This window comes from Zosterops lateralis (genome assembly GCF_965231275.1).
Source record: "Zosterops lateralis genome assembly, chromosome: 11".
NCBI lineage: Eukaryota > Metazoa > Chordata > Aves > Passeriformes > Zosteropidae > Zosterops > Zosterops lateralis.
The window spans coordinates 1,870,923-1,895,065 of NC_139771.1; the positions used below are offsets into that span (position 1 = coordinate 1,870,923).

At 45.3% G+C, this 24,143-nt stretch overlaps 2 protein-coding genes across 2 annotated transcripts in view; both read right to left on the reverse strand.

Annotated features, from left to right (window-relative positions):
* Positions 1–254: 254 nt before the first annotated feature.
* BRK1 (BRICK1 subunit of SCAR/WAVE actin nucleating complex) lies at positions 255–5,292 on the reverse strand. The gene is made up of 3 exons (XM_083869315.1): positions 5,154–5,292; positions 4,972–5,054; positions 255–4,894 (listed from the first exon to the last, which is right to left on the reverse strand). Exons 1-3 carry the CDS (start codon positions 5,269–5,271, stop codon positions 4,868–4,870), a joined length of 228 nt encoding a protein of 75 aa, XP_083725441.1. The 5' UTR covers positions 5,272–5,292; the 3' UTR covers positions 255–4,867.
* Positions 5,293–5,325: 33 nt separating this feature from the next.
* FANCD2 (FA complementation group D2) overlaps positions 5,326–24,143 on the reverse strand; it is a gene marked incomplete at its 3' end in the record, with an annotated part of 34,728 nt that continues 15,910 nt past the window's right edge. The window contains exons 20-43 of the mRNA XM_083869795.1: positions 23,973–24,098; positions 23,115–23,188; positions 22,886–23,026; positions 21,841–21,941; positions 21,420–21,535; positions 20,594–20,702; positions 19,962–20,060; positions 18,897–19,006; positions 18,546–18,692; positions 17,304–17,420; positions 16,291–16,419; positions 15,979–16,094; positions 14,576–14,689; positions 13,897–14,024; positions 12,485–12,584; positions 11,640–11,762; positions 10,880–10,973; positions 10,343–10,414; positions 9,468–9,506; positions 8,924–8,998; positions 8,660–8,734; positions 6,097–6,243; positions 5,494–5,577; positions 5,326–5,403 (exon numbers count right to left, since the gene is read on the reverse strand). Of these exons, the coding sequence (XP_083725921.1) occupies positions 5,326–5,403; positions 5,494–5,577; positions 6,097–6,243; positions 8,660–8,734; positions 8,924–8,998; positions 9,468–9,506; positions 10,343–10,414; positions 10,880–10,973; positions 11,640–11,762; positions 12,485–12,584; positions 13,897–14,024; positions 14,576–14,689; positions 15,979–16,094; positions 16,291–16,419; positions 17,304–17,420; positions 18,546–18,692; positions 18,897–19,006; positions 19,962–20,060; positions 20,594–20,702; positions 21,420–21,535; positions 21,841–21,941; positions 22,886–23,026; positions 23,115–23,188; positions 23,973–24,098 (2,514 nt within the window). The remainder of the gene's footprint in view (positions 5,404–5,493; positions 5,578–6,096; positions 6,244–8,659; positions 8,735–8,923; positions 8,999–9,467; positions 9,507–10,342; positions 10,415–10,879; positions 10,974–11,639; positions 11,763–12,484; positions 12,585–13,896; positions 14,025–14,575; positions 14,690–15,978; positions 16,095–16,290; positions 16,420–17,303; positions 17,421–18,545; positions 18,693–18,896; positions 19,007–19,961; positions 20,061–20,593; positions 20,703–21,419; positions 21,536–21,840; positions 21,942–22,885; positions 23,027–23,114; positions 23,189–23,972; positions 24,099–24,143) is intronic.

Consider the following 24,143-nt stretch of genomic DNA (forward strand, 5'->3'; position numbering starts at 1 on the left):
ACCTGTGAAATTGACATAAGAAAAGAAACTTCCCGGAATGGAACAACAGGACTTGACAAGATCCGGGAAGACCATCGAAAAGAAATTCGGACTATTCAGCCCGCCCTGGACACCTGGACTGCCTAAGGGCAGAAAAATCCTATAAAAGGGTGGACTGAAAGCTGCACCGGCGTGGATTTGGGCGTCTTGCACCCCGGTGTGCGGACCCCTGTCCACCCAGCGCGGCGCTGATATTCTCCTAATTTGTGGTTTTCTCATTTTTCCGGTGTTTGATATTCTGTTATTAATAAATTGTCTTTTATTAATCCGATATTTGCCGTTGCATTTATAACACAGGTGAACAGCACTGAAGGAAAAAGAAGCACAAAATGTTCATGTGTATTGACTAATCACAAAAGAGTAAAACGGCACGCAGGTGTTATGCATTTGAGAAGGGTATAAAAGGTTGTATTGGGGAATAATAAAGTGCTGATGCGCATCAGTCGTGTGTCTATGTCAGTCAGAATGTATCTGTCACTTCCTGGAGGGTAACTGACCTCCTCAGGTGCTGCTATGAACAGCTCATGAGGCAGAAGAGTGAGTGATTCCAGTACTGACAAGTACAAGACCCTCCCCTTAATGGCTACAGGTCATGATGGAAATGTTCTTTCATTATGGGAGCTCCCCTTTATTATGGTCAGCACATTACAGGCTCCCAAATGGGCTCTGAGAGATGAGAGGGAGGGAGTTGCCTGGCCTCTGGGCACTGGCTGCTGGTCCTTCCAATTAAGCTACAAGGGCAGTTTTGCAGTTACAGTCTGGCTGCTGAAGCCCAGGCCCATCAGTAGGATGGACAGTGTGGCCTCAACACAAAGTACAAATCCACAAGGGGCAGGCTGCTGGCTGACACAGAAGTAGAGAACAGTGACTTGTTCCCAGCCCCTGGCCTGGCTGAGCCAAGTGCTGCAGCAAGCACAGGGATACATGTGGGGTCTGAGGATACTCAGACCACTCTGACCCACTGCCCTAACTGGAGAACTGTTTCCATGAGCAACCTGAAAAAAATCTGCTCGCTCCAGTATCTGCTTCTCTTCTCTTCCTTTTTCACTGGGCTCCCTTTCTATCCCCAGTCTTCCAGTCTAGCAATAGGGCTGGAAGTGCCTCATGGAAGCAGAGCCAAAGCCAGCAGAGCACAGATGCTCCCTGGGAGCATCCCAGGAGCCTGAGGGACAATTCCCAGCTTCAGCTGATCCTCCTGTTTGATAAAGCCCTTTTCCTCAGCACTTTTAGGCACACAGGTAACGCCAAGGATTTCGATATTTAATCCCAATGTTTTGTAGAATGGGTTTGGTCCTGAAATCCATTTTGTAACCCTGTCAGCAAGGCAGGCAGGGACCTGTCCCCCACTGCTTCATCAGCAATGTACCTGCCAGGAGATGGCAAGGCCAGGACACAGAACAGCCTACAAAGGTAAGGAGGCAAGGGCTGGTTACCTGGTGGAGTTACCTGTTGGCACAGGGGCAACACAGGGAGGGTCACAGAGCCGGGCTGGGGTGGGCCAGCAGCTCTGTGCACCACTGACCAAACTGGCTGGGCCATCTCCCCCCCAGCCAAGGCAAACCTCAGACCTCCCGCAAGCCTGACTCTGAAGTCAGCAGGATTCAGACTTTGATCTATCCCTTACTTCCCCAGGATATTATTCTCAAACTTTTGCTTCAGGATATACTCTTCAATAACCTTCTCCTCTTCCAAAAAGAGGGCTCTGTCGACTATTGGCTTCACACTCCTATGATATAAAGCGAAAACACACAGGCTGTGTCAGACTGCACAGGGAGAGAGGGATAGGGAAGGTGAGCTCATGGTACAGCCACCCTAAAGCTTTTATGTACTCTAAGGCCAAGTTCCCAGATCCCAGGACTTGAAGAACTCAAAGCAATACTGCCGGCAGCTTTTGGAAACTGGACACAAAGTCTCAGTGAATCTGGAGACCTCCCATACTCCTGTAAACCTTCCCCTCTCACTGATCTGGGGAGCAGCAGCAACCCCAGACTGGCAGGGCAAATCTTCTCTTTGTGAGACAACTACTCCAGGAATATCCACTGCTGTGGGTGCCTTAGCACCAGGATGCAAGCAGACACCATCCTCTGGGATCTTTAAAATTCAGCCCTCCAAAGCTCTTCAGATCAAAGTGCAGCTCTCCCTCAACAACTCAGCTGTGTCCTAAAGCACTGCTCTCTTGAGATCACCTCAGCTCACTGAATCATCAGGTTCAATCACCTGCAATATTCTGTACTTAAAACTGTTTCCTAAAATCAAGGGTCAGCTCGCAGTAGGCACTGAGAGAGCCCAAACTGTATGTAAAAGTTAGAACTATTTGAGAAGTCTGGTCCAACCCATTAATCTTAAAAGATGTACTCTGGATCAGAGATACAACTTTTTTGGGCTATGCAAAGCTTGACTCAAGCTCTAAATCCCTCTTCTGCTGACACCATCCAAAGGGTGATGCCAATACACCTTATCTTGCACCCAGACCAAAACATTACAGCTCATTCCCGAGCCTCTAATGAGGACTGCTGGACTACTCCAATCACTCCATGAGGCCTGGCTGCCTGACCAGCAGGCAGTGAGCACTACAAGCTCTGTCTGTCATCTGAGAGTGCAAACCTTTCTCAAGCTACAAACTGGTTCAAGCTCTCTAAGTCAGTTCTGGCACCTTTGTAAGGGGTTTCAAACCAGCTTCTCTGCTGTTCAGGCTCTGGGAAAAGGTCTCAAGACCACCAACATGGTCAGCAGAGACCTAAGTGGAACACCCAGCCCTCTCAGGAGATGAGGACACCATGGTGTGAGGACACAGAGGACACTGTCATCTCTTGCTACATTAAATGTGTGGGTGGGAAGAACAGCACCACTAACATGCCATGTAAATCAGCCATCTAAATTAGAATACACAAATCCACTCCAGAAAAGTTTAATGTAGGTTCCTGGGGCATCATATTCTGAAAAAAAAAACCCAAAAAACAAAACCAAAATACAGTACAAAGAAAAAAGGCAAACAGAATTCCCCAGTACTTAAAATAATGAAATATATCAGAGCTCCATCTATTACAAGGCTGCATGTTGCAGCAGCTGCTGGAGGAAGCTGTATCAGCCTGAGAACCAGGAGGCTTTCACCTCCCAGAGATAGACTGGAATAAGCAGCACCCAACCAGAAAACCTGGTTCCCTAGGGAACTAGTAAGACTCCTTGAAAGGAAAAGGGCAGAACTCTGTACTGCAGTGAGCTGCCAGCATCCCTGCTGGGACATGAACCAGGCAGGCTGATCCCACAGTGCTGAAGCTCTGTGAGAGCAGGTATCCTGTGAGGAGTGGTATCTTCCTGCAGATCCCACCAACTGTGTGGCAAAACATACTCCTTTGAGAAATCCTGGTATCAGAGGAAAATGAGCCATTACAACAGCCAGTCAGGAGACCAGGAAGGGATGTGAGACACCCCATGCTACCACAATGGATCTAGAGTTAAGAGGTCAGCCCGGTACAGACCCAGTCCCAGGGATGTTTGTGGTACCCTGTCTCCCATTCAGTCTTTGAAGAACCTCTGGTAGTCTCTGCCTCAACCCCGTCCCATTCAAAGCAGGGCCAACTTCAACATCCAATTAGTTCAGGGCCTTCTCCAGATAAATACTGAGTTATCTCCAACGACAGAGATCTCAGAAACTCAGCACATCCACAGTAAGCAATGCATGGGCCATGGCAGCACTTCTGATGTACTTGGGCTACAGAGCAGCCACCTTTGGGCCAAGAGAGAGCTGCCTTCCTTCCATCTATCAATCTTCACAGGACAACAGTCTAATTTGATATGGCCTCTACACCTAAGGGCAGTGACCCATGGCTGTTCCACTCCACTGCAGGGCTGCTACAAAGCACTCATCTCCACAGGTACTATGTTCCAAAAGCAGCCAAGTTTCCCTGATGTGCAGCCCAACCTGACAGCAACCGTGAGAGCTGAAGGAAAAGCTGCAGGAACACTTATTCAAACAATGGAAAACAGAGATTCCTATGGAGAACAAAACTGTGAGCTCAGAGGAGGACCTATGTCAACAAGGAACCGGCTGATGTCAGCCTCAAAAATAAAACAAACATTAAGTAACCCAGGTGCTCAGTAAACACTGCAGGCATGACAGTGCCATTATTAAAAACCTAAGATTACAGTTGGAGAATATACCAAGACATTTAAAGCCTGCTGGGAAGCAATAAAACCTTTGCTGACACCAATTCCATGGACTCCCCAACAAATGCTAAATACGAGCAGTGAATCTGCAGATCTAGATGCCCACTGAAAAACTGAGATAAAAAGAGGAGTGGTGGGAAGGGCTGAGAGACTTCCTTCTCCTTGCCACTTGTCTCACAGAGAGGGGAAACACCTTTTCCCGTGTGCTGGCCAAGGGCCCTCTCCTGCGGCATGAGCACCACACCAGATGAGCCTGCTGTCCCCTCACTGCCCTGACATGTGCACATGTGAAGGCTGAGACACCCTTCAGACCACAGGGATCACCAGATTTTCTGCTGTGATCCCAGCAGGAGCACAAGGCACCCCAAAAGCCGGTTAGGTGCCTCCAGGAGCTGACAACAGCCTGGCCTGTGGCCGCTGTCGCACAGCCCCACATGCGTGGGGGTCAGGCGGATGGAAGGGCAGGCTCTGGACATCCAGGACGGTGGCAGGGAGCCGGGCATCCCGCGGCCCGGCCCCAGGCAGGCACGCAGAGAGCAGGCAGGGCAGGAGCACAGCGGTTTATTGGCAACACGAGCAGAGGCGGCGGCGGTGGCGGCGGGCCCCGAGCGAAGTGTAGGGCGGCGGTGCTCCGGCGGCAGGGGCCAGGGCCGCCCCGGGCCTATGTCAGCGTCTCCCCCTTGGTGACCTACGGGAAAAGGAAAAGCCTCAACCAGGGCCGGCCCCGGGCCCGGCCCGCACCCGGCACACCGCCCCGCCGCTCACCCGGGCCTCGATGTACTCGATCCTCCGCTCCAGCGCCGTCAGCTTCTCGTTCAGGGTGGCCAGTCGGGACCGGCACGACATGTCTGCGGGGAGGCAGCAGTGAGACACCGCGGGCCGCCGCACTGCACAGCACCGCCCCGCCCGGCCCGGCCCGCTCGCAGCCCCTCGTCCCGCGCGCTCACCGAAGGAGTTGAGGAAGTCCGCGATCTTCTTGATGGAGCTGGTGATCACCTCGATGTACTCGCGGTTGGCCCAATCCTGGTGGATCTCCCGCTGCACCGGGTCCTCCTGCACCGACATGGCCGCCGCCGCCGCCGCGCCTGCGCGGGAGCCGCGCCCCGCCCGCCCGCTGCCTCAGGGCTGTGCCGCCCCAGGGCCCGGCCCGGCCCGGCCGCGCTCGTCGCTGCCCTCCGTGTCGCTGCCGCTCGGCTCCTACGGGACGTGCCGCCGTCAGCACCGGCACCGCACCCCCGCCCGCACTCCCCCGCCTTGGAGAGCCCCAGCCGGCGGCCCCTGAAGTACCTCCTCAGCGGGGCTCTCCGCCGAGTCCTCCGAGTCCTCATCCGAGCCCCTCTCCTCACTGCCCTGAGTCAAAATTTCTTCTCCCTGAGTTGAACGCAAGATCTGTACTGAGTGTATGCGAAGGGGCCAAAGTGTGCCGGGGTGGGATGGAAGAAAAGGGCATTTTGTTGCCTTCTTAAGTAAAAAGCTTTAGAGATTAAAAAAATCAGGTTCTTTTTAACTGTCCTGCTTCTACAGTGAAAGATGAAGAGCCAAAACTGGCTTCTTTTAAAGCCACACATGAAAGTGTGTGAAGGTATTCAGGTGACCTTTATCTTTTCCCTCTTGTGAATGTAGTTCTTGCCACGGAACAGCCAAAAAATCCCCGTGCCTGTTCATTACAAACAAATCTGACCCCTCAGTGCAAGAGCCTAGAGATGCAGATTCTTTATCTCAAAATAAAATGCTTCTTTCTCCTGCACTAGATATGACTGTACTATCATCACACTGAATTTGGCCTTTCAGCTATACCTGCACACAAGGGAAGAATTAGAGTTGTCTGGACAAGACGAGCATTGTCCTCTCCCAGATTTTACTTGCCCCAGGCAGGGCAGTGATTCTCACCTGAAGATCCCGATTTTTGAGGATGCCGACCCAGAAGGCCTCCTGGCAGTGGTTGAATGCCAGCATTGCCTTCACTCTGTACACAAATTGTTCCAGGGACTTCTTCAAGAAAGGCACGTGGTTGGTCAGTCCAATGTCTTGATGAATCTGTGCAACAGTAAAATGTGATGAGGACTGATTCTTGCCTGAGTGTTCTGGGTGTTTAAAAGGCATTGGTTATTATGTGGGATGGACACGACCCCCACAAGGCTTGCCCAGATGACATCACTTCTTGGCCAAATTATAGCTATTGTTAAAAAATAACAGATCAGTATTTTGTTTAAACTGATCCCCAACAACAACCCAAAAGTCCACATTCACTTGGATTAAAATAAAAGAAGACAAAAAGCTTTTGTCATGAACTCTAGAGAGAAGCTAGTAACTCCTCTGCTGAATTCCCAAACTCAGAAAAGAAAAAAATGAGAAAGGTGTTAAATGCACCACTTCCATCACAACCTTTTCTTGCTCAGTGCCTTGTGCAATACCTTTACATGGAATGTGTGTACACTATAATCTCCAAAGCCAGCTTCTCTGGAGCAAAGAACTAGCTTTTGGAGAACTAGGACAGAAGGAACAGATGGAGTTGCTGTAAGCAAAAACCACCGGAGGAAGGGCAGCTATGCCAGGAATCCTAAGAGACTTAGCTCTGGGTGAGCATATCCTCCTGCTAGGCTTCAATCTGCAGTACAGAACAGTCATTGCTAAACCAGAAAGCCTGTCAACCTGCCAAAACCTGCACAGCTCTTTTGTATGTAAGTATTTTCCTCTTTCATGAGAATACTTAGTAATCTTATGGGATTAAGATGCTCTCATTATCTGTACTCTGAATTCAGGTCACCTGCAGCTCTTGGAAGAGTTCAACATGCCTGGGCTGAAGGGACACTGCTTTGCTTCAAGTTCTGCCAACAGGGAATGGGTAACTGATTACCAACAGCAAGCTGTTCTCTAGCCCATTTAACAGACAGGAGCCAGCAATCAGCACTAATCAGCATCAAATCAGCAGAACCCTTGCTAATGACACAACCAACACTCACAGTGCTCCCTGGGCCCTGGAACCTGCCCGGTTGTGTACAGGCAGGTGTGGAGACTCAATAAAGTACAGCATCGGCAAAAATCTGTCTCCAGAAACTGTCCACATGCCCAGGGTTAGATATGTAAACAGAAAAGAGGCTTGGTGTGAAAGGGGAAATGACAAATACTTCAGAAATGACAGATGAAGCTGATTGCTATTGCCTGCTGTGGAAAGTTCTTTAAAGACACATGTATTGAGAGAGAGTGACAAATCTTAGGTCACAATGCACAATGGGTTAGCCAGCATTCCTGAGATTTGTATGAAAGTGAAATCAAGGTTGGTTAAACAAATTTTGGTGTCAACTCCTCTTCAAACAAGTATGGAGCATTCATTGTGTACATTTACTTGCCCCAGATTCAGTTTCTGCCTTCTCATTCTTGCAAAATGATTTGGCATAGAGACCTGTACCAGAGAAGCGGTAGAACACAAGTGTCCATTAATTGGAGCTCTGGGCTAACAGGGACCATGGAGCACAGCACTTGAAAATGCTGGTAAAGTGCAAAGACAAACATAACATGGAAAGGTGCAATGCTGGTATCCTGCTTACAAGGTGAATTGTGACTTTAAAGCAAGCATGAGGATTTCACTTTCAAACATGAGAAGGACTTTTTAGCATTGTCAGGGTTTGTGCCAGCTTCCAATTCTCGCTCTGTGCGGAGAGCTGCAACAGCATGTTCTGATCTTCAGCTAAATATCTGTGCTCCTGATGCCAGTTCTGGTCTAAATGGGTAGCAAATCTGGCTTGGGAACCACGCTGGTAGTTGGCTTTCTCCCTTCAACTACTTTGGCAAAGCTCCTTTCTTGGACAAGTGTTCATGAACCTCTTAGGAGTCAGGAGCAAAGCAGCACCCATGAAGTTCTGTCTCCTCCTGTGTGATTCTCTATTGCAACAAGCACTGTCTCTCCACATTGTAAGCAAAGTTCTAGTCATCTCCTTCCTTCCTGCCCCAAGTCTCCCACAGAGACAGACAGATTGTTGCCACCATCCTCTTTCTCCCTTTGCCCTTACCAACATAACAGTCACCTCAAGAGGACTTTGATCAGGGTTTTTCCCCATCCACCTCCTGTTGCTGATTCTTCTGACTCACAAGACTGTTGATCTTTGGCAAAGCTTCTCTCCTGTATTATCAATTTGGCATCTGGTACTTTGTTCAAGGTCTCTAATGTCTGTGTCTTAGCCTGTGTCCTCAGAAGCATCCCCTTACAGATGTCCAGAAGCTCTGTGCTAAAAAATATTATGCTAACCTGACCCAACATCCAAGTCAGCCACTTCCAGAATAAATGCTTTTGGGCCATTAAACAAGTCAATTTCACCTTCTCTCAGAGTTTTTGCTTGCACAGACACTGCTGGAAGCATGCAAGTAGAACCTGTCAATGCCCTAGAAAAGCAGTGGAAGGGAAATAATACCATCTTAGGATAGGAGTTTGTGCTGCAATTGGAACTTATCTTACCTTGGAATGGCCACACATGTGATGAAGTTGTCTGGTACTCAGCTGCAAGGTTTTCAGCAAACTCTGCACATCATCCTGCAATAAATAAGCAGACCAGCAAACCATTCTGGAAGGACTTTTCCATAGGGAAATAAGAATATTGAAACAGCCTTAGTCCTAGCAATCCTTTCAAAGGGTTATGGGATAGAGATAAGATGCATGTATGCAGGAAGTATCAGTCATGATTTCCCAACTGGTTGCAGCCAGTTCTGCCCCCAGGATTACCGTGTGCTTTTTAAAGCTGTGGTCCAGGAGAGGCATGGCAAGCTTCAGAAATGCTTCTACAAAAAGGCGGCCATACTATAAAAGAGAGATAAATATATCAGAAAGCAAATTTAAACTCTTTTTCAAAGAACCATCACAAAGTCAGATGAGATAATGATATAATCTTCCAAGCTACCCCAGACACTGTTCTTGCTTATATTATATTCAAGATTATATTCATGTGAAGACTGCACTGGAATATACAGAATCAGTAAAGGGCCCATTTTAATCGCTGCAAAGAGAGGCTAGGAGGACATGGTCTCATCATTATACACATCTCTGCTTTTATCCACCAGGCATCTGGGAATAAAACTGAACTAAATGCAAAATGTTAGACTCACTATACATATTTATGTATAGCAAATACTGTAAGGAACACAGTGTAAGGAACACTGTATTTGCTTCTTCCAGAGAATCCAGTACCCAATCTACTGCACTAGAGGCAATGGTTCAAGAAAGCTGGTACTTAAACTGCTATCTTCAGTTACCTTGAACTTTTGCTTACCTTCAGGCAGATGTTGAGTACAGGCCTGCTGTCAAACACCTACATGGACAAGAGGAAAAAAAGTCAAATCAGTCCAAAAGTCCAAAGAAACTCATGTAAGCACAGCACCCAATTAGAAATGGCCCTTCATGGCACACGTCTGTGAATGTGTGAATCCTGCTCTAAGGCAACATCCATTCTCAAGTTTCAGCAGGAACACCACATAAGCACATGAACTGTAGTGGCTCTCAGGTGGAAGCCCTTGGCAGATTGCTGTTCAGTGATCTAAGGTGCACATTTTGCAGATGGCACAGAATTATCTCAACAAGCCTAAAGTTCTTAACAGTTTGGGACCCAAGAGAGCCAAGCCCAGCTGATGGACTAATAATCACATAATAGACAAAGCAAAACTGAGATGGGCAAAATAATGTGAAGGTAACCAAAGTGCTCCTGGAGTAAACTGAATTATGGACAAAGCTGAATGAAGTGGTCCAGCTCTACCCTTTATGCTCTCCAAAGGCATCTGGAGCACAGGTAGGGCTCCAGTGAATGCTGCTGTATAGAAAAACCTGGGCTTGCCAATTATCACTTCAGATATGTAAAAATAAACAGTCAACTTAAGCAAGGAGAAAATGGAGCTGTACCTATCACCTTCTAGCCTAAACAGCATCACACTCAGAGACACTGAATGAACCAGCTCCAAAACTGACAGAAGGGGATGTTTCATCCAGTAGTACTGGGCACAGATTATAACTGGCTTTAATTACCACCTCCAGGTTGTTCCACTAGTCAGTCACACTTCATGTTTTTTCCTGGTGCTCATAAGCCTGGGCCTTATGAACAGCAGGCCTTACTGGGAATGTGGAGGTAAAGCAGAAAAACAACCAGAACCTCACCTTGACCAAGTTAATGAGGATGTGGAAATTCCGCACAGCGATGTTCCAATGCAGCAGCTTCTCCAGTTGCACCTACGGGATGCAAGGGGACAATAATCCAAGATGGCACATTTCTTCTCACCTTGCTGGATATTTATCACAGCAGAAACCCTCCATGGAAATTCCAGCCTGATCAGTGGCTTTAAGTGCTAGGAGTTGCTCTCAGAGCAACTCTTGGTTGCAAAATAATGTTGTGCGCCCACACAGGTGTGCAGACCAACTGCACAGTTTAGTATTTTGCTGATTAATGCCTCTTTTTTGGTTGGAGCTTCTTCTGGATTTACTAGATTTCTGACATGGTGCTAATCAGGAAATAAGATGCTACTTATATGTTACCCAGCATATCAGTGTTGATATACATTGATGAATGAAGGTGTCTGACTGCATTTCCTAGACAAAGGAAGTAAATTCCTTTCCAATTTATACATCTTTATTGTACTGTCCAGTTTAACTTAAGTTTTCTTGCCCTTACAGAGTCCAGTGTATTCATTTTCCTACCTCACTTGAGTCTGATGGTTTCCCAGCTGGGATGCTTTTCACTGAACTCTCCAGCTGAGCCATCATTACTCTGAAGAAAACTGGGAATGTCTGCCTATGAAGAAAATGAAAAAATTGAAAGTCAACTCTGAGCATTTTGATAGGCTGTTTGTCACCAGAATGATGCAGAAAACTCAAAGGTTGCCCAGCTGGGCATCCTCCTCAGTAAGAAATCACAGGAGATTGGCCCTAGGACTCATGAACAGCTCTAGCCCAGCCCAATTGCCCAGACAGATGGAGAATCCTGGGAAGTCATTAGCACTTCCCCAGTGTGAATGACACTTAAACACCACCACTTCCTTGTAGCTGTAGGGGTGCACAGTGAAAGGCTTGCAGCTCTCAGCATAAGATGATTTTGGAAGTTTCAGGGTGCAGGAACTTTCTTCGTCCCTGCTTCCAAATTCCTATGCTGGGGCAAAAGCACCCTGAGTGTGTAGGGTGTAGGCCCAGATTGTCTATAGCCACCCCAGGCCTCTGAGGCTGGCTTTTGGAACGCTTTATAGCACCACAGTAGCACAGAGACAACACACCTGATGACAGACAGCAGTTCATTCTGCAGTTAAAATGGCTCACAGCAATAAACTCAACATCATGTTAAGCACAGGACATTCCACTTTGACATAAAATGCTACACACTACAAAATAAGAAAACTAAATATTTCAAAGAAGAAATTATCATTAAGTATATCATAGAATTCAAAGTTTCTATTGCTACAATTACCTGCTTAGGGTAGGATAAGTAGAAGAACATCCATCTTTGGCAGAGTTCATCAGTTCAGGAACACCAACACTGGAGATTTCCTCTATGGCTTTCAGGATGTTATCTGTGTGCTCCAGGTAGACACTAAATCCAAAACCAACATAGCTGATCAGTAGATACCATGCAGAATGACACAATGAGGCCTTGAACACTGCTCTACCTGAAATATGTGGCCTAAAACTGTAAAGGTCTTCCTGCCAAAGGCAATCACGTGCAGGAAACCCAAAGGACTGCTTAGAACTGTCACAGTGATGTCATTAAAAGCTACCATGGTCTGAAACATGCATGGATGCAGCATTCCCTCATTCTAGTATTTTGGAAGAACAGGCTGGGAGGAGGATGAGATGGAATTGCACTTTATGAGAGAGAACACCCAGTCAGTATGGGTGACATTGAAATGGCAGTCTGCTATAGTCTGGATCAGGAACCAGCCAACAAAGCCTTCTACAGACAGCCAGGAGTACCCCATGTTGCAGGTGTTGATCCTCATGGCAGACTTACTACCATGACACCTGCTGGAAGGGCAGCCCATCAGGGCATAAGCAATCCAGAAGTCTTCTGGAGGGGATTGATGAGAACTTCCTGACACAAGTGACAGACGACCTGATGAGGAAAGGTGCTCAGCTGCACCTCACACTTCAAACCAAGAAAGAAACTGTGCTTTAGAAACAGTGTAGAAACAAGGCTTTAGGTCAAGCTGTGCAAGCATGAGGGGCCATTGATTCAGAGGGGCCATTCCTATGCAGCTACAGTAATCACTAAAACAAAGTGTCTTGGCATGCCTAAGGGAATGGCTTGAGCCTTACCAGAGCAGGGTGTGCAGGGCACTGTTGAACTGGCTGCCCTTCTCTCGGTCTCCATTGGGCTTCACCCACGACTGGCAGAGGAACTGCTTTGCTAGAGAAGCTGGGAAACATAAGGGATAACTTAGTGAAAAGATAATAATAAAAAAAAATTCCTTCTTCCATATAAAAGCAGCATGTTCAAATGATTTTTTGAAAGATCACAATATCACTACCCCTCATGTGCCTGAACTTTCTAAGTCAGAATGCATTTTCCCTAAAAAGCTGCAAGGCCACAAGGACATATATCGTGATAACAAAGCATTTGCACATCCAGCATGTTCCTGGTCTGGAATACCTGTTCACATCAGAACCATGATCCTTTGGCCATTTCTGACAAACTTAAGTGAAACCTTATTTGTTTGGTAGCTCCTACAGTGTGCATCTATTTGTTATTAATTAGGCTGTATGCAATCCTTAGGGTATCCATTTCTAAAAATGGAATTCCAATAACAAGTGACTCGGCCTTTTGGCCACAGCACTGTAATAATAAATGTGAACAGACAAGTTTAAAGTCTACTGATTTCTGAAATCAAAACTGCTAACAAACCTGCTTGTGTCTTGCAGGATTATTTAAAACCAGGAAATAATTAGTTAAAATAGGTTATTGCTTGCCACACTCAAGTCAGCCATTCTCCCAACATGGGACTCTTTAAAATAGTAAATCTGCCTTTAAGGAGAGAACTTACAATTCTGTGTGGCTGTGGGGATTGGAGAAGGACAAATTCTAGAGGTGTCTTAGTATGACAAGGAATGGCTGAGAGAGGCAACTGTCTGGAGTCTTTATTTCAGTGTGTGCTGAAGTGAAGGTCAAGTAGTTTTCTTTTTATTCCCTGCAGCCATGTCTGTCCTTTATCTGCTGTTTATCCTACATAATGGGTTCTAATCCATGAGAGAAGCTTTCTTAACTGAAAACATTTGTTGCATGGGGTTAAGAAATTACAGGTTTTCCTCTCTCTGCCCTGGAGTAACAGCTCTATTTGCAGCTCATTTCCATAAATTTTAGAAATAAGCTGTCACAGACATCTGTACTTACAGTAGGAAGTTACATCAGATCAAGTCTATGATCACTCACCTCCATAAGCAGTGATTAAAATGGTACCAATACTGAACAGCAGGCTCATGCTTAGAACTCCTAAAAGTTGTGAGGCTCTGATTTTTAAAAACACCAGCTGAGAGAGCTGGAGTCTGCCTGTCTGCATGTGACTGAGGCACAGCAGAACAATACCAAAGAGGGTCCAATATATTTACTGCTGTTCCCTTTATTAATGGCTAGGACTGTTCACCCAGTAAGATTACCAAGATGTGAAGGGAAATCTCTCCCTTAAAAGGCAAAAGACCACACAAAAACTCATCTGAGAGGAGTGACACATTACCCATTTTGTCCTTCTTCCAGCCAGACATGGGTTTCTCAGCGATGGCAATCAGGAGCTGAGTGAGGATATAGGCACAGTGGAAGCTGGGAACACTCTGCTGGAAATTCAGGAGGTACTGAAAACTCTCACTGAGGATGACAGGAAAGGGAAAAGGTAAAAACAGTGTAGACAGGGTGATGTCTCAGACACACATAAATAAAAAGGAAGCCTTAGACCATCTCAGATCCAAGTCTCCATATCCCATTGTTTTGTTTCTGGCAGTGCCCTTCTGAAGAAGGGGTGATCAGCCACTAATATATAGGAATTCAGTCGCTGAGAAAATTCTCTCAAGCCCCAGCCACTCAGAGTATAGCAGCAGCTTTATATATACTGCCTTTTGCCTAGCGTACCTGTAAGCATTTTAACTCTCCAGAACATAGTCATTCTTTCTGTGAATCCTACTAATCTCTTTGTCACAAAGAGCATACAAAAAAATGAGTTCCACAGATTCATGCATGCTTTACATTTTTTACTCTTTTAATGAGGTTTGACTACACTGCCATTCAATTAAATACAAAGCACTGTTTGAAGTGAGTGTAGTCTTTATGAGAGCTCCCAAAGACACCCATAATGCCCTCACGAAACAGGGAAAAATCCCTGAAATTTGTTCATTTCAAACTTTGTGAAATATAGATTCTACCTTATCAGTTCCTCAAGAAGAAGAAATTCTGTCTCTCCTGGCTTTAGCCTGTCTGCAAGCACCTGGAGAGCTGACCTCAGCAAGTCAGTATTTTCATGCTGAGAAAAACCATTCCTGAGGGGGAAAAAATCCCATCATCAGATTAGAAGAGGTATCAGATGCAAATGCATATCTAAGCCTATTTGGCAAGATGAAAAATAGAGAAGCTGGATACTCAAGACAAGTCCTGCAATATGAAAGTTATAAAGGAACACAAAAAATTGAAAACTCAGTGGGAATGGAAACATGAACAACAGGTAGGAGCCTAATGGAGGGAAAACTCTAGAGATCTTCATTATTTCTCTGAACTCCCAGTGTCTGTGATGTATGCCAGAAATAGTCAATACATGCACATTCCAATTCTATAGATTGAACAGGTGGACTTGATAATGGTAATGGCTCAAGTGCACCTGAACCACACAGGTTAATTAACAATTGTTAATGTAAGAGGCCTTGACTAAACAAATGTAAAAAGAATTGTAATTTTAGTGATTGGACAGTTCACCCCAATTTTGCTGACCTACAGCAAAACAGATTTTATACTAGACAGCAAAACTGATCTTTAGTTGTCTGGTACAAAACTGACCAGGTATCTTTGATTGACAAGATAGGTAGACTCAGGAACAACCAACATTCACACTGGCTAAAGAGGAAATGACAAATCTGAGAATGGTCAAGAGTGGATCAGGGGGCCCTGAGGTTCCAGTAGAGGTCAACAGGAGACAGATCTCAGACCTCCCTTTTTGTGCAGTTACTACTGTTTATGAAGTACAGCAAAGGTAAAATGCTTTCCACATGCAAATCTAAATTGGGGTCTAGAAAGAAACTTTTATGACACTATCCTGGATTATATTAGCAGATGCAGAAGTCTGCAGGCTGCACAAGCATTTCCGAGTTGGACATTAATGAATCCAGCTTGAATGCATCGACAGCATTGGCTTTTTGCCAGTGAAATGCACATTCATACTTTCCCACTGGCAAAAGAAATTCTTCCCTCACTCAGAATTCAGACAGTGACAATTTAGCAAAGCATGAGCGGAAGGAAATGGGAAAGGATGGGTAAGAAATTCTGAGATCCCTAGGCAGACTGGAAAGTGCCCAGCTAGGTGGGCCAGTACTCTTCTTATCCTGATCTTGACCCAAAAGCTCATTGACTGAATTTTATCTTCATCCCCTACATCTTCAGCACAGCTCAAAATCAGGCAATGAAGCCTGGCTTGACTAAGAAGTGCTTATAAGCCTCCACCCACTCCAGTGGGTTGTTTTTCATGGCTGACAGGCCTTTGGCAGGGTGCAAACACTTTAAAGAAAAGAAACAAGAAGCAATAAATGGGTACAACTATGGACTTTTCTTTTAAACTCACCAAGCAAATAAGGAGCGAAAAGTCAGTAACAGCAGTTGGTAGCAAGAGGACATCAGCTGGTGCTCCTGGGTGTTCACTCCTGGTTCACCTTCTGCATCCTGATTTTGTACAGCTGCCTTTAATAGAGAACAAATAATTCATTAAACGTTATTTCAAACAAATATAATGGCACAAGAATCTATTTCCATAAATTTAATGTTTAAAAAACCTGAAGAAAACAAAATTACTCTTTTTCCGCTAAACAAAAAGAAGAGTATCTCTACAGGAGACAAAATTTGAGGTGTTTTTTGGTCAAAATTGCTTTTCACTGACCTGGAAGTAGTTATGCATATTCTCCATGTGCTTACACAGTGGCTTGAGTAGATCAACCACACACATAGCAACTTCCTTGGGAGATCTCTGACACAGATGGGAAAAGCCAATATCCTTGTTGCCTCTTTCCTGCAGCAAACCCAAAAGATTAAAGTTGCTTCATTAGTTTCTCTTGAGAATAACTTCAATTGCTACATCTCAGACTGCTGCCAAGCAGTGCAATTCCTGATGCCATGCAGGGTCAGGAAGGGTCACAGGGTAGGAAAGTTGGCTTCTGCTGAACAAGCACCACCAACTCAGACAAGTGGATAACAGTTGACTAAAAGGATAAAATTGATGTGACACACAGCTTTCTTATAGAATCATTTAGGTTGGAAAAAACTTTTAAGAGAGAGAATCCAACACTTTACTCAAACACTAAGAGAAGACCATCTCTGCATATGGGAATTAAGATAGGTAGAAAGACAAGAAGAACAGTGAATATGAGGAGCCCATCCAGTTGCAGTGCATTCTCAGTTTAATGCAGTGGGGCATGCATTTACTTTCCTCCTGAAGGCATCAGCAAGAAATCCCTGCACTGAGGAGGGTTTCTAATGCAGAAAAAAACCAGAAACGGATGCAGCAGCTTCTGCTGGCTGCTGCAGCCATCTGACCAGGCTAACTCTGAACAGCCCAGCCAGTCTCCCCAGGGAGGGCCAGGAAGTACAGGCAATAGCTCTGCAGCTGTGCCAGAGGATTTCCTGCCTCTCTATCACGTGAGTTTTGAGGTTACAAGACTCCCTCAGTAAATCCCCTTCCCTGAGACATGCAGGGAACCAGATGCTGCAAACACTTCAGCAAGAGCAGCCTACACATGTCTTTTGAAAGAGCAGGTGCTGCTCTGGCACATAGTGGTGTCACACTTCCATTTAACTAACAAGTGAAAAAAAATCCGAAAAACATTTCTCAGGAAAGGCCTGGAAGGCCCTGATGTGCTCTGCCTTGGCCCAGACCTGGACCCATTCTGTTCTTGCCTTTGGAAAGGGCACCCTCCTTGTGGAGCCAGAGGGCAGCACATGTTCCAGCTTCCAGCACAGGTCATCCAGAAGGAAGCAAAGCTCAGCAGGCCCCAGCTGCACAACTTCACGAGCCTGCAATTAAAAGAACAGTCAATCCCAGGACCCATATGTAACTGTAGTGCCTTGAAGCTCCAGTTTACCCTCTCTGTTTCAGGTTATGACTTCTGAACTAGTTAACCTCAGGATGGACTTATCTGGTAGATGCTTGGTTTTATGGCTCCCCTATGGCAGGTATGGGGCATTGGTTCTGGTTACTCAAAGCATGAAGCCATCCTGATGCTCCAAACAGCTGAGGCAATGTCAGTGCAAGTTAACAACTGAGAGCACCAGATTTATCTACATTGACATTGAAAATAAGCTCCTAAAGATAAAAAGAGGTTTAAGCCCAGAGAGTCACAAAATTCACCAACTGAGTAACAGTCAAGAAGTATTTTGAAATAATGCCACATAGCCCAAGAGACTTGTCAAACAGTCTTCCAGTTGGCCTGTGACCTGCATGCACAGAGACAGCTGTCTGCAAGGGCAGACCAGGCTGTGCTCCAGCTTGCCATGGCCTTTTCACATTTTATGCATTTACTGCAGCTGGACAAAATGAGACTCCAGATGGACTCAGCCTGTCTACAAAGAGGGTAACAAAATTAAGGACTTCTATTTTCTACAGCCATAGCAATGCAGTTTTTACAAGCTCCCAGATGATATACAACACTCTGCTCAACGAGACCACCTTCATGACTCCAATCCTACATTTGTGCTGTTTATGATCTCCTGATGCCTTGAGACACTTGAGTTTTTGCAATACAGGCTTTACTTTATGTCACAGGTCCTTTTTGGCAGGCAATATTTAGTGTATTTACCACCCTATATCTTACCTGTGCTCAATATTAAAGCCCCTTTCTCTCCATTAGGTCTATACATGCTATACAGTATCTTTCACCTTTTATGCAATATTTACATTAGTTTTGCTTTTAACATTACTACATTACATGTCTGCTCTCCTCAGGAAAGTCTTTTTTTTCCTCAGTGCCTTGAATACTCTCCTGGGACAAATGCTCTCCTGGTCCCCAGCTCACAGCCCTGGACCAACACATCTTAACACCAACCTGTTGTGCACTTCAGTGGAACAAAGAGGGCCAAAGCCTCTGAAAGAGGCCATTACACAAAGCCTCAGCAGTGTGGGTTTCAGGCTGTTCCACTCACCTCTGTGTGCATCTCTGTGTCCAGGACAGACTTTGTGAGCAGCCCACAATGCAGCACAGTGAACACCTCAAGGTCCAGCTCTCGGAAGTACAGGCGATAGCTCTGCAGCTGTGCCAGAGGATTTCCTGCCTCTCTATCAGCAGCAGTCTGAAAAGGAAATTGCAGAAGAGTGGCCTCTGTAGGGACAGTTTACAAAATTCTCATGGGAGGCAGGTGCCAGGAAGCAGAATTGAACCACTGACTGTGATTAATTTTGGAATCAACAACCCCTCTCTCAGAGCTTTTGTTTATGCTTCTATGGCATCTTCCCTGTTCTGTCTTCCTTGTGAGTCCCCAGGGCTGTACACCTACCTTGTCCAGCTCAGAGAGCTCAGTATCAGGCTGGTTTCCCTCAGAACTGTCATCTGCTTGAGAACGATCTGCAGAGCCAGCTTTGCTGCCATCAGCCTTCTTTTTCCTTCCTTAAACAGAAAAGCAACTTCAGAATCAAAGGCTGCACACTGCTCAGCACTAGGCAGCACTTGCAGCCAGCACAGGCTGGACTTAAATCAGCACTAAGAAAGCATGGAGCACAGGTCCATAGACTTGTCCATATCACAAGTACTCCTCCAAAATACATTGTCTAAAATGATGGATCCTCCTCTTAGCTGCAGAACAGTCAAAACTTTCTTTCTCCCTCCAATACACTCCTACATGACAGGCCCAGACTCTGCACAATGGGTTTGGCACAGGAGGGAAAGGCATTCTGATCTGTGGCCTCTTCCAGTTGTTCTCATTGAATGGAATGTGAATTTTTGTCCACTTTGGCTTAAGGCACACACATTCCCAGGAAATGCTAATCTAAACTAGAAATAAACCTAATCTAGAAACTGAACTAGAGACAGGAAGAACAAAGCAAATCTGATCCAGCTTGAAAACTGAGAGGCAAGTTCTGTGTGTTCTCTGTGGGAACTAGCAATGGGTAAGGATGAAGGAAAGATTTCCTTGTGCAGCAGAGCCATGACAAGGTTCCTCAGGACATTAGTTAGGTACAACCTAAAACTCAGGGGGGTTTGCAAGGTGGCTCAAGCCCAGATTCAGTACCAGATGATGCCACAAACCCATCAAAGACAGAACTTACTGCTGCAGAAAGTACTTTGGCATGTGAAAGTAATCAATGAAAGCCCCGGATTTTCACTGTTAAATGCTATGCATCAGCTTTCCCAAGGAGACAGACTATCCAACATTTGTTTGGTGTAGGATATTTTTCCAGCTCCCCTTCAGCTGCAACAGGAGTTAATGAGGTAAAATTTCCAGCTAGATAGACTTTGCCAAGAATTTAATGCTTCAGGCAAACACAAGTGCAATGGCTGCAGTGCAATCTGCCAGTCAACCCCCATGACATCTGTTTGCTTAAACATTTTAAATTTTCTTTACCACTCCTTTTTCTGCCTGGACCAGCAGCATTAATGGATGGTACAGCCTCCAGGGCCTCAGAGTCAAAAGTAGCTGGTGGTGGGACATAGCCAGGGGTTGCTGAAAGCCAAAATGTAGAAATTGGGTTAATTCAGCTTCTGAATGACAACACACAGGCCAGATACATATCTAAAGGAAGTACCATAAATTTCACTGTCCTGGTGAAAGTGTGGAGTCTGTGACATAAGTGTAAGAATTTGTGTATCTGCTAATGAGCAGTGAGCTGGAATTGCAATGAGTAGGGGAGCAGTGATGAGCAGTGATGCAGATTAGATTGCCTGGCATCCAGGCAGGCTACTGGGAGATGGACAAGGTGTGTCAATACTTGGGGGATCAGCAAATGTTTGTGTGCTTGTGACTCTGGAGTGTGTAATTTGTGTGCTTCTCACTGAGGAAGTGATTAAGAAGAACAGTTTGGATTTGGACAAATTGAAAATCATAGCTGTCCACACACACACTTTTAAAATTGTAAAATTGCCACTGTAAAACTGCAGTGTGTATGTTACCATTTGCTTCTTCCATTGATGTCTAAGGCAACTCCTTTCACTGCACAGCTGGTACAGGCCCAGAATGTACAAATGTTTCATACTCACCTGCCAAGCATTTTCCCAGGAAATTCTGCAGCTCTGTGATGTTCTGTAATCGAGTTAAAACTTTTCCCTTCATCTCAGCATCCTGTTGCTGGCAAAAGGCATTTACAACCTAAAGATAAAACCAAGCTCACTGAATTAGGGAGATTTGTACCCACTTTGCTACTTTTTCTTTTCTGAATAACATTTTCAAGTCCCGAATAAATACATAATACAGATCACAAGTGGCCTGTGTGACCAGGTTCAGACTGCATGAACAAAGGTCTTCAGAACTCCATAAGAATATGGATACAAATGGTGCAATCTATAAAAAGCAATGGGACAACACCTATAGATAAAATATTAATTGAACAAGAGCAATTAGCAGACAGCACATTTTCGGGTTCTGTGATACCTGTGGCTCTGAACATCACTTGGCACTTCCCAGGTCTGCCAGGAACAAGGCAGTTCTGGGAGAAGAGCAGGACTGGGAATTGCCATCAAATCTGCCCTTCTCATGTTATCAGAATAACTGCAGCAGGAAAAAATCCCACTGACCACTGATGTTAGCCAATACATTCTCCAAATCTGCTTGAAGACACTGCATTTTACCCTTCTGTCAGCTAACAGAGCTATAGAACTGAGAGTACAGAGCATGCCCAAGAAAGGAAATTCTACAGCCTCTTCTCTGAAAGTGGAGCACAACCTTTCTGTCAGGTAACAAAGACCACAGTAAAAGACCACAATATTCCCTCCCCTCCAGCTTCCCCTCTCCTGGCTGACCAACCTCTACTCTCCTAGGGTTGCCTCATCCCTCCACTCCAGAACCTGCAGACAAGGCTGTACTCACTTCACGAAACCAGTTGAGAGCATAGAACAGGAGTGAGCACAGAAATTCACGCTCCTGCTTGGACAGAGAGTCCAGCTTCCCTTCAACCTCCAGGTCAGTCAGGTACAGGGGACAACCTGGCACAGAGCAAGAAAAGCATAGGTTGGACTGTTTGCTGCCTATGCTTTGGTCTTTGCATTGACCAAACCTCTTACCAAAGCCTGCATCAATTCCAGTTGCTATTTGGAGTAAGGCCCATCAGCCACTCCACCCCCAGACAGAGCAACTGTCTGCCCAGCCTCCCTTCCACTTTGGGGGCACAGAGCATCTCAGCCTCCTTCACAAAATGCACAACTCCACCTGTAGCTGGAGGAAATCTGTGCAGATCTGGCACAGGAATAAGGCAGATAGCCAGGCTCTATAAAAAGTCCATTTCCCATACCTAATAAGGCATCAATCTCCTCCAGGCTTCCACTGTTTTGCTCTGCAGTGTAGAGCCTCAGCAACCGGAAACAGGGTGACAGACACATGGGTGACACTGCTCTGGGGGGAAAAAGAAGTGGAGTGGATCGTATGTTTTATGTATCTCCAGAATGCTCATCACTTTTCCATTATGTTCTGTGTCCTTCCCAGGCCACCTTGCCTATGCCTTCTATTTTGCTTCTTGCAAATCACAGCAACACAGAGTAGAAATGCACCAATGTGGGTTAGGAAAAAACTTCCAGAAATTAATAACTGGTGATTGTCAGTTTTCTGGAAAAGAACGTAAGGGCAAAAATATGGCTGCAATGAACAAAAAAATGGGGTCAGATTTACTTCTGGTGGAAATCAAAGTTGAGGAATTCAGAAGAAGCTGTAAGAAACTGTTCACAACACAGTTATAAGCAGTGGAGGAAACCTCCTTCAATGTTTTGCACTGTGCCACTGCTCCAGTTCTGACAAAAATTACCATTTTTCCAGAGATGCATGCAAAGTAGCTATATTTTCCCTCATTTTAAAATGATCATATCTTTTTAAAAGAACAACTAAAAACTCAACATCTTATGACAATAAATTAAAAATTATGTGAAGGTGCAAATAAAAAAAGAGCCTTTTATAACCTTAACAAGTCTATGACTCTTATGATTTTTTTTTAACTTCGGTGTCCTCCTGTTTACTTAGAGTTTTTTATATCTTATAGGCTTCCTGTTCCATTTGCCAAAGACAATGCCCTGATTTTTCAGTTGAATTTCATTTTTGGCTGCATGTTTGCAGGCTTAGCACTGTCTACCATCATGATTCACCCAAGATCACCTAAATAGCCCAAGCCAGAACAGACTGCCAGCTATCAACCACATTATGCTTCTAGACCTGAGTTTGTTGAACATCAGAAAAAGGAGAAGAACACTGGAAACTGGTAAATTCTCTGACCAGCTCCTTCTCAGGCACCGGAAGTGCACACATGAAATACTACCTTTCCAGCCATCCCACAGCTAAGTGTCAAATACCTTTTACTTTGGTTACTTGCTCCAGCAGTGACCCTGCCAAGCTCACTCTGTGACACCAATGGTAAGAGGTTAATGGCAATTGCTTCCTGACTTTGATCTTCATCCAGATTGTACAGGGACTTCACTGGGAACAAGAATGAACTGCAAGGAAAGACAGATAAGGTCTTGTTGGCAACCTCAGTTCTCTGTGACAAAAACACTACCAATGCTTTATTTGTGATTAACATACCCATGCACTGTGGGGCTGAGATCTACCACAAAGTCACTGGGAAAATCCTCCACCAAACTCTTCCCAAACTCGTCCTATAAAGAAATTTTAAAAAACCTGCTCAGCAAAGGGGCTCAATAAAGAAAGCTCCAGCAGCAGCTGTGGAAGATGCAGTAGATAAGGCCAAGCAAAAGTATCCTGGAACCATCACAGTAATGAAGCCTCATGGGCTGCAAGGGTTGCCTTTAGAGACAGAGCCAGGAAATATTGCTAAGTGTGCACAACCAATCTCTTCCCTGCTCTTTGGACGTGGGCTTGACTACAAGTTCCAGAGAGATGCAGAGCAGCTGGCTGGAAGAGGAAGGCAACCCACATGTAAAAAGAGCTCCCAGCAGGAAGAAAGAGCAGTCCAGTGACCTTCATGAACTTCTTGCTATCACCATAAATACTATTTATTTATTTATTACCATTAATGACTGTGGCCCTTCCAAGATCTTAGGGATCAGATAGTCTTAATAGTCTGATCCAGAAACCAATTTCAATACTAAATTTAAAGTTCTTTCAGATTCTGCTTTTGTCTATGAATAGGAACAGCATGCTCTGAAATGTCACTTAATTTCCTTTAAAAGGCTTCCCCGTTGTCATGTAAAATTTCACAAAAAAGAAGCTGTTAAAGCACAATGAGTACAATGCCACAGTCAAAAAAGCCAAGAGAGCTGAATGAGGAATTTGTATCTGACCAATCTCTCACAGAACCAAACAACTTCCCAGACTGGAGTGAAATCCTCAAATTGACTCTATCTCACCAATGTTTGAAAAACATCATTTTTTCTGAAGAATTCATGTAAAGTATTAAGTTCAAATTGCTCTGCAACGTACCAGGAGCTGCAAGTCCAGATTGCCCTTCTGCTTCTCAACCAAACTGGCAAATTCATCATAGTACAGAGCCAAGACTTCTGGTGTTTGCTCACAGCAGAAGCCCACAAGGTCCAGCAGGGTAGACAGCTGAAAGGAGAGAAAACAGTGCAGAAATGGGGGAGGTAAATGGAT

Bases quoted from the DNA above. Each gene is read 5' to 3' on its own strand.
- BRK1 (XM_083869315.1), bottom strand. From the start codon at position 5,271: ATGTCGGTGCAGGAGGACCCGGTGCAGCGGGAGATCCACCAGGATTGG. The intron at 5,055-5,153 runs GTGAGCGCGCGG...GCCTCCCCGCAG, and splicing joins GGACTTCCTCAACTCCTTCG to ACATGTCGTGCCGGTCCCGA. The intron at 4,895-4,971 runs GTGAGCGGCGGG...CTTTTCCCGTAG, and splicing joins TCGAGTACATCGAGGCCCGG to GTCACCAAGGGGGAGACGCT.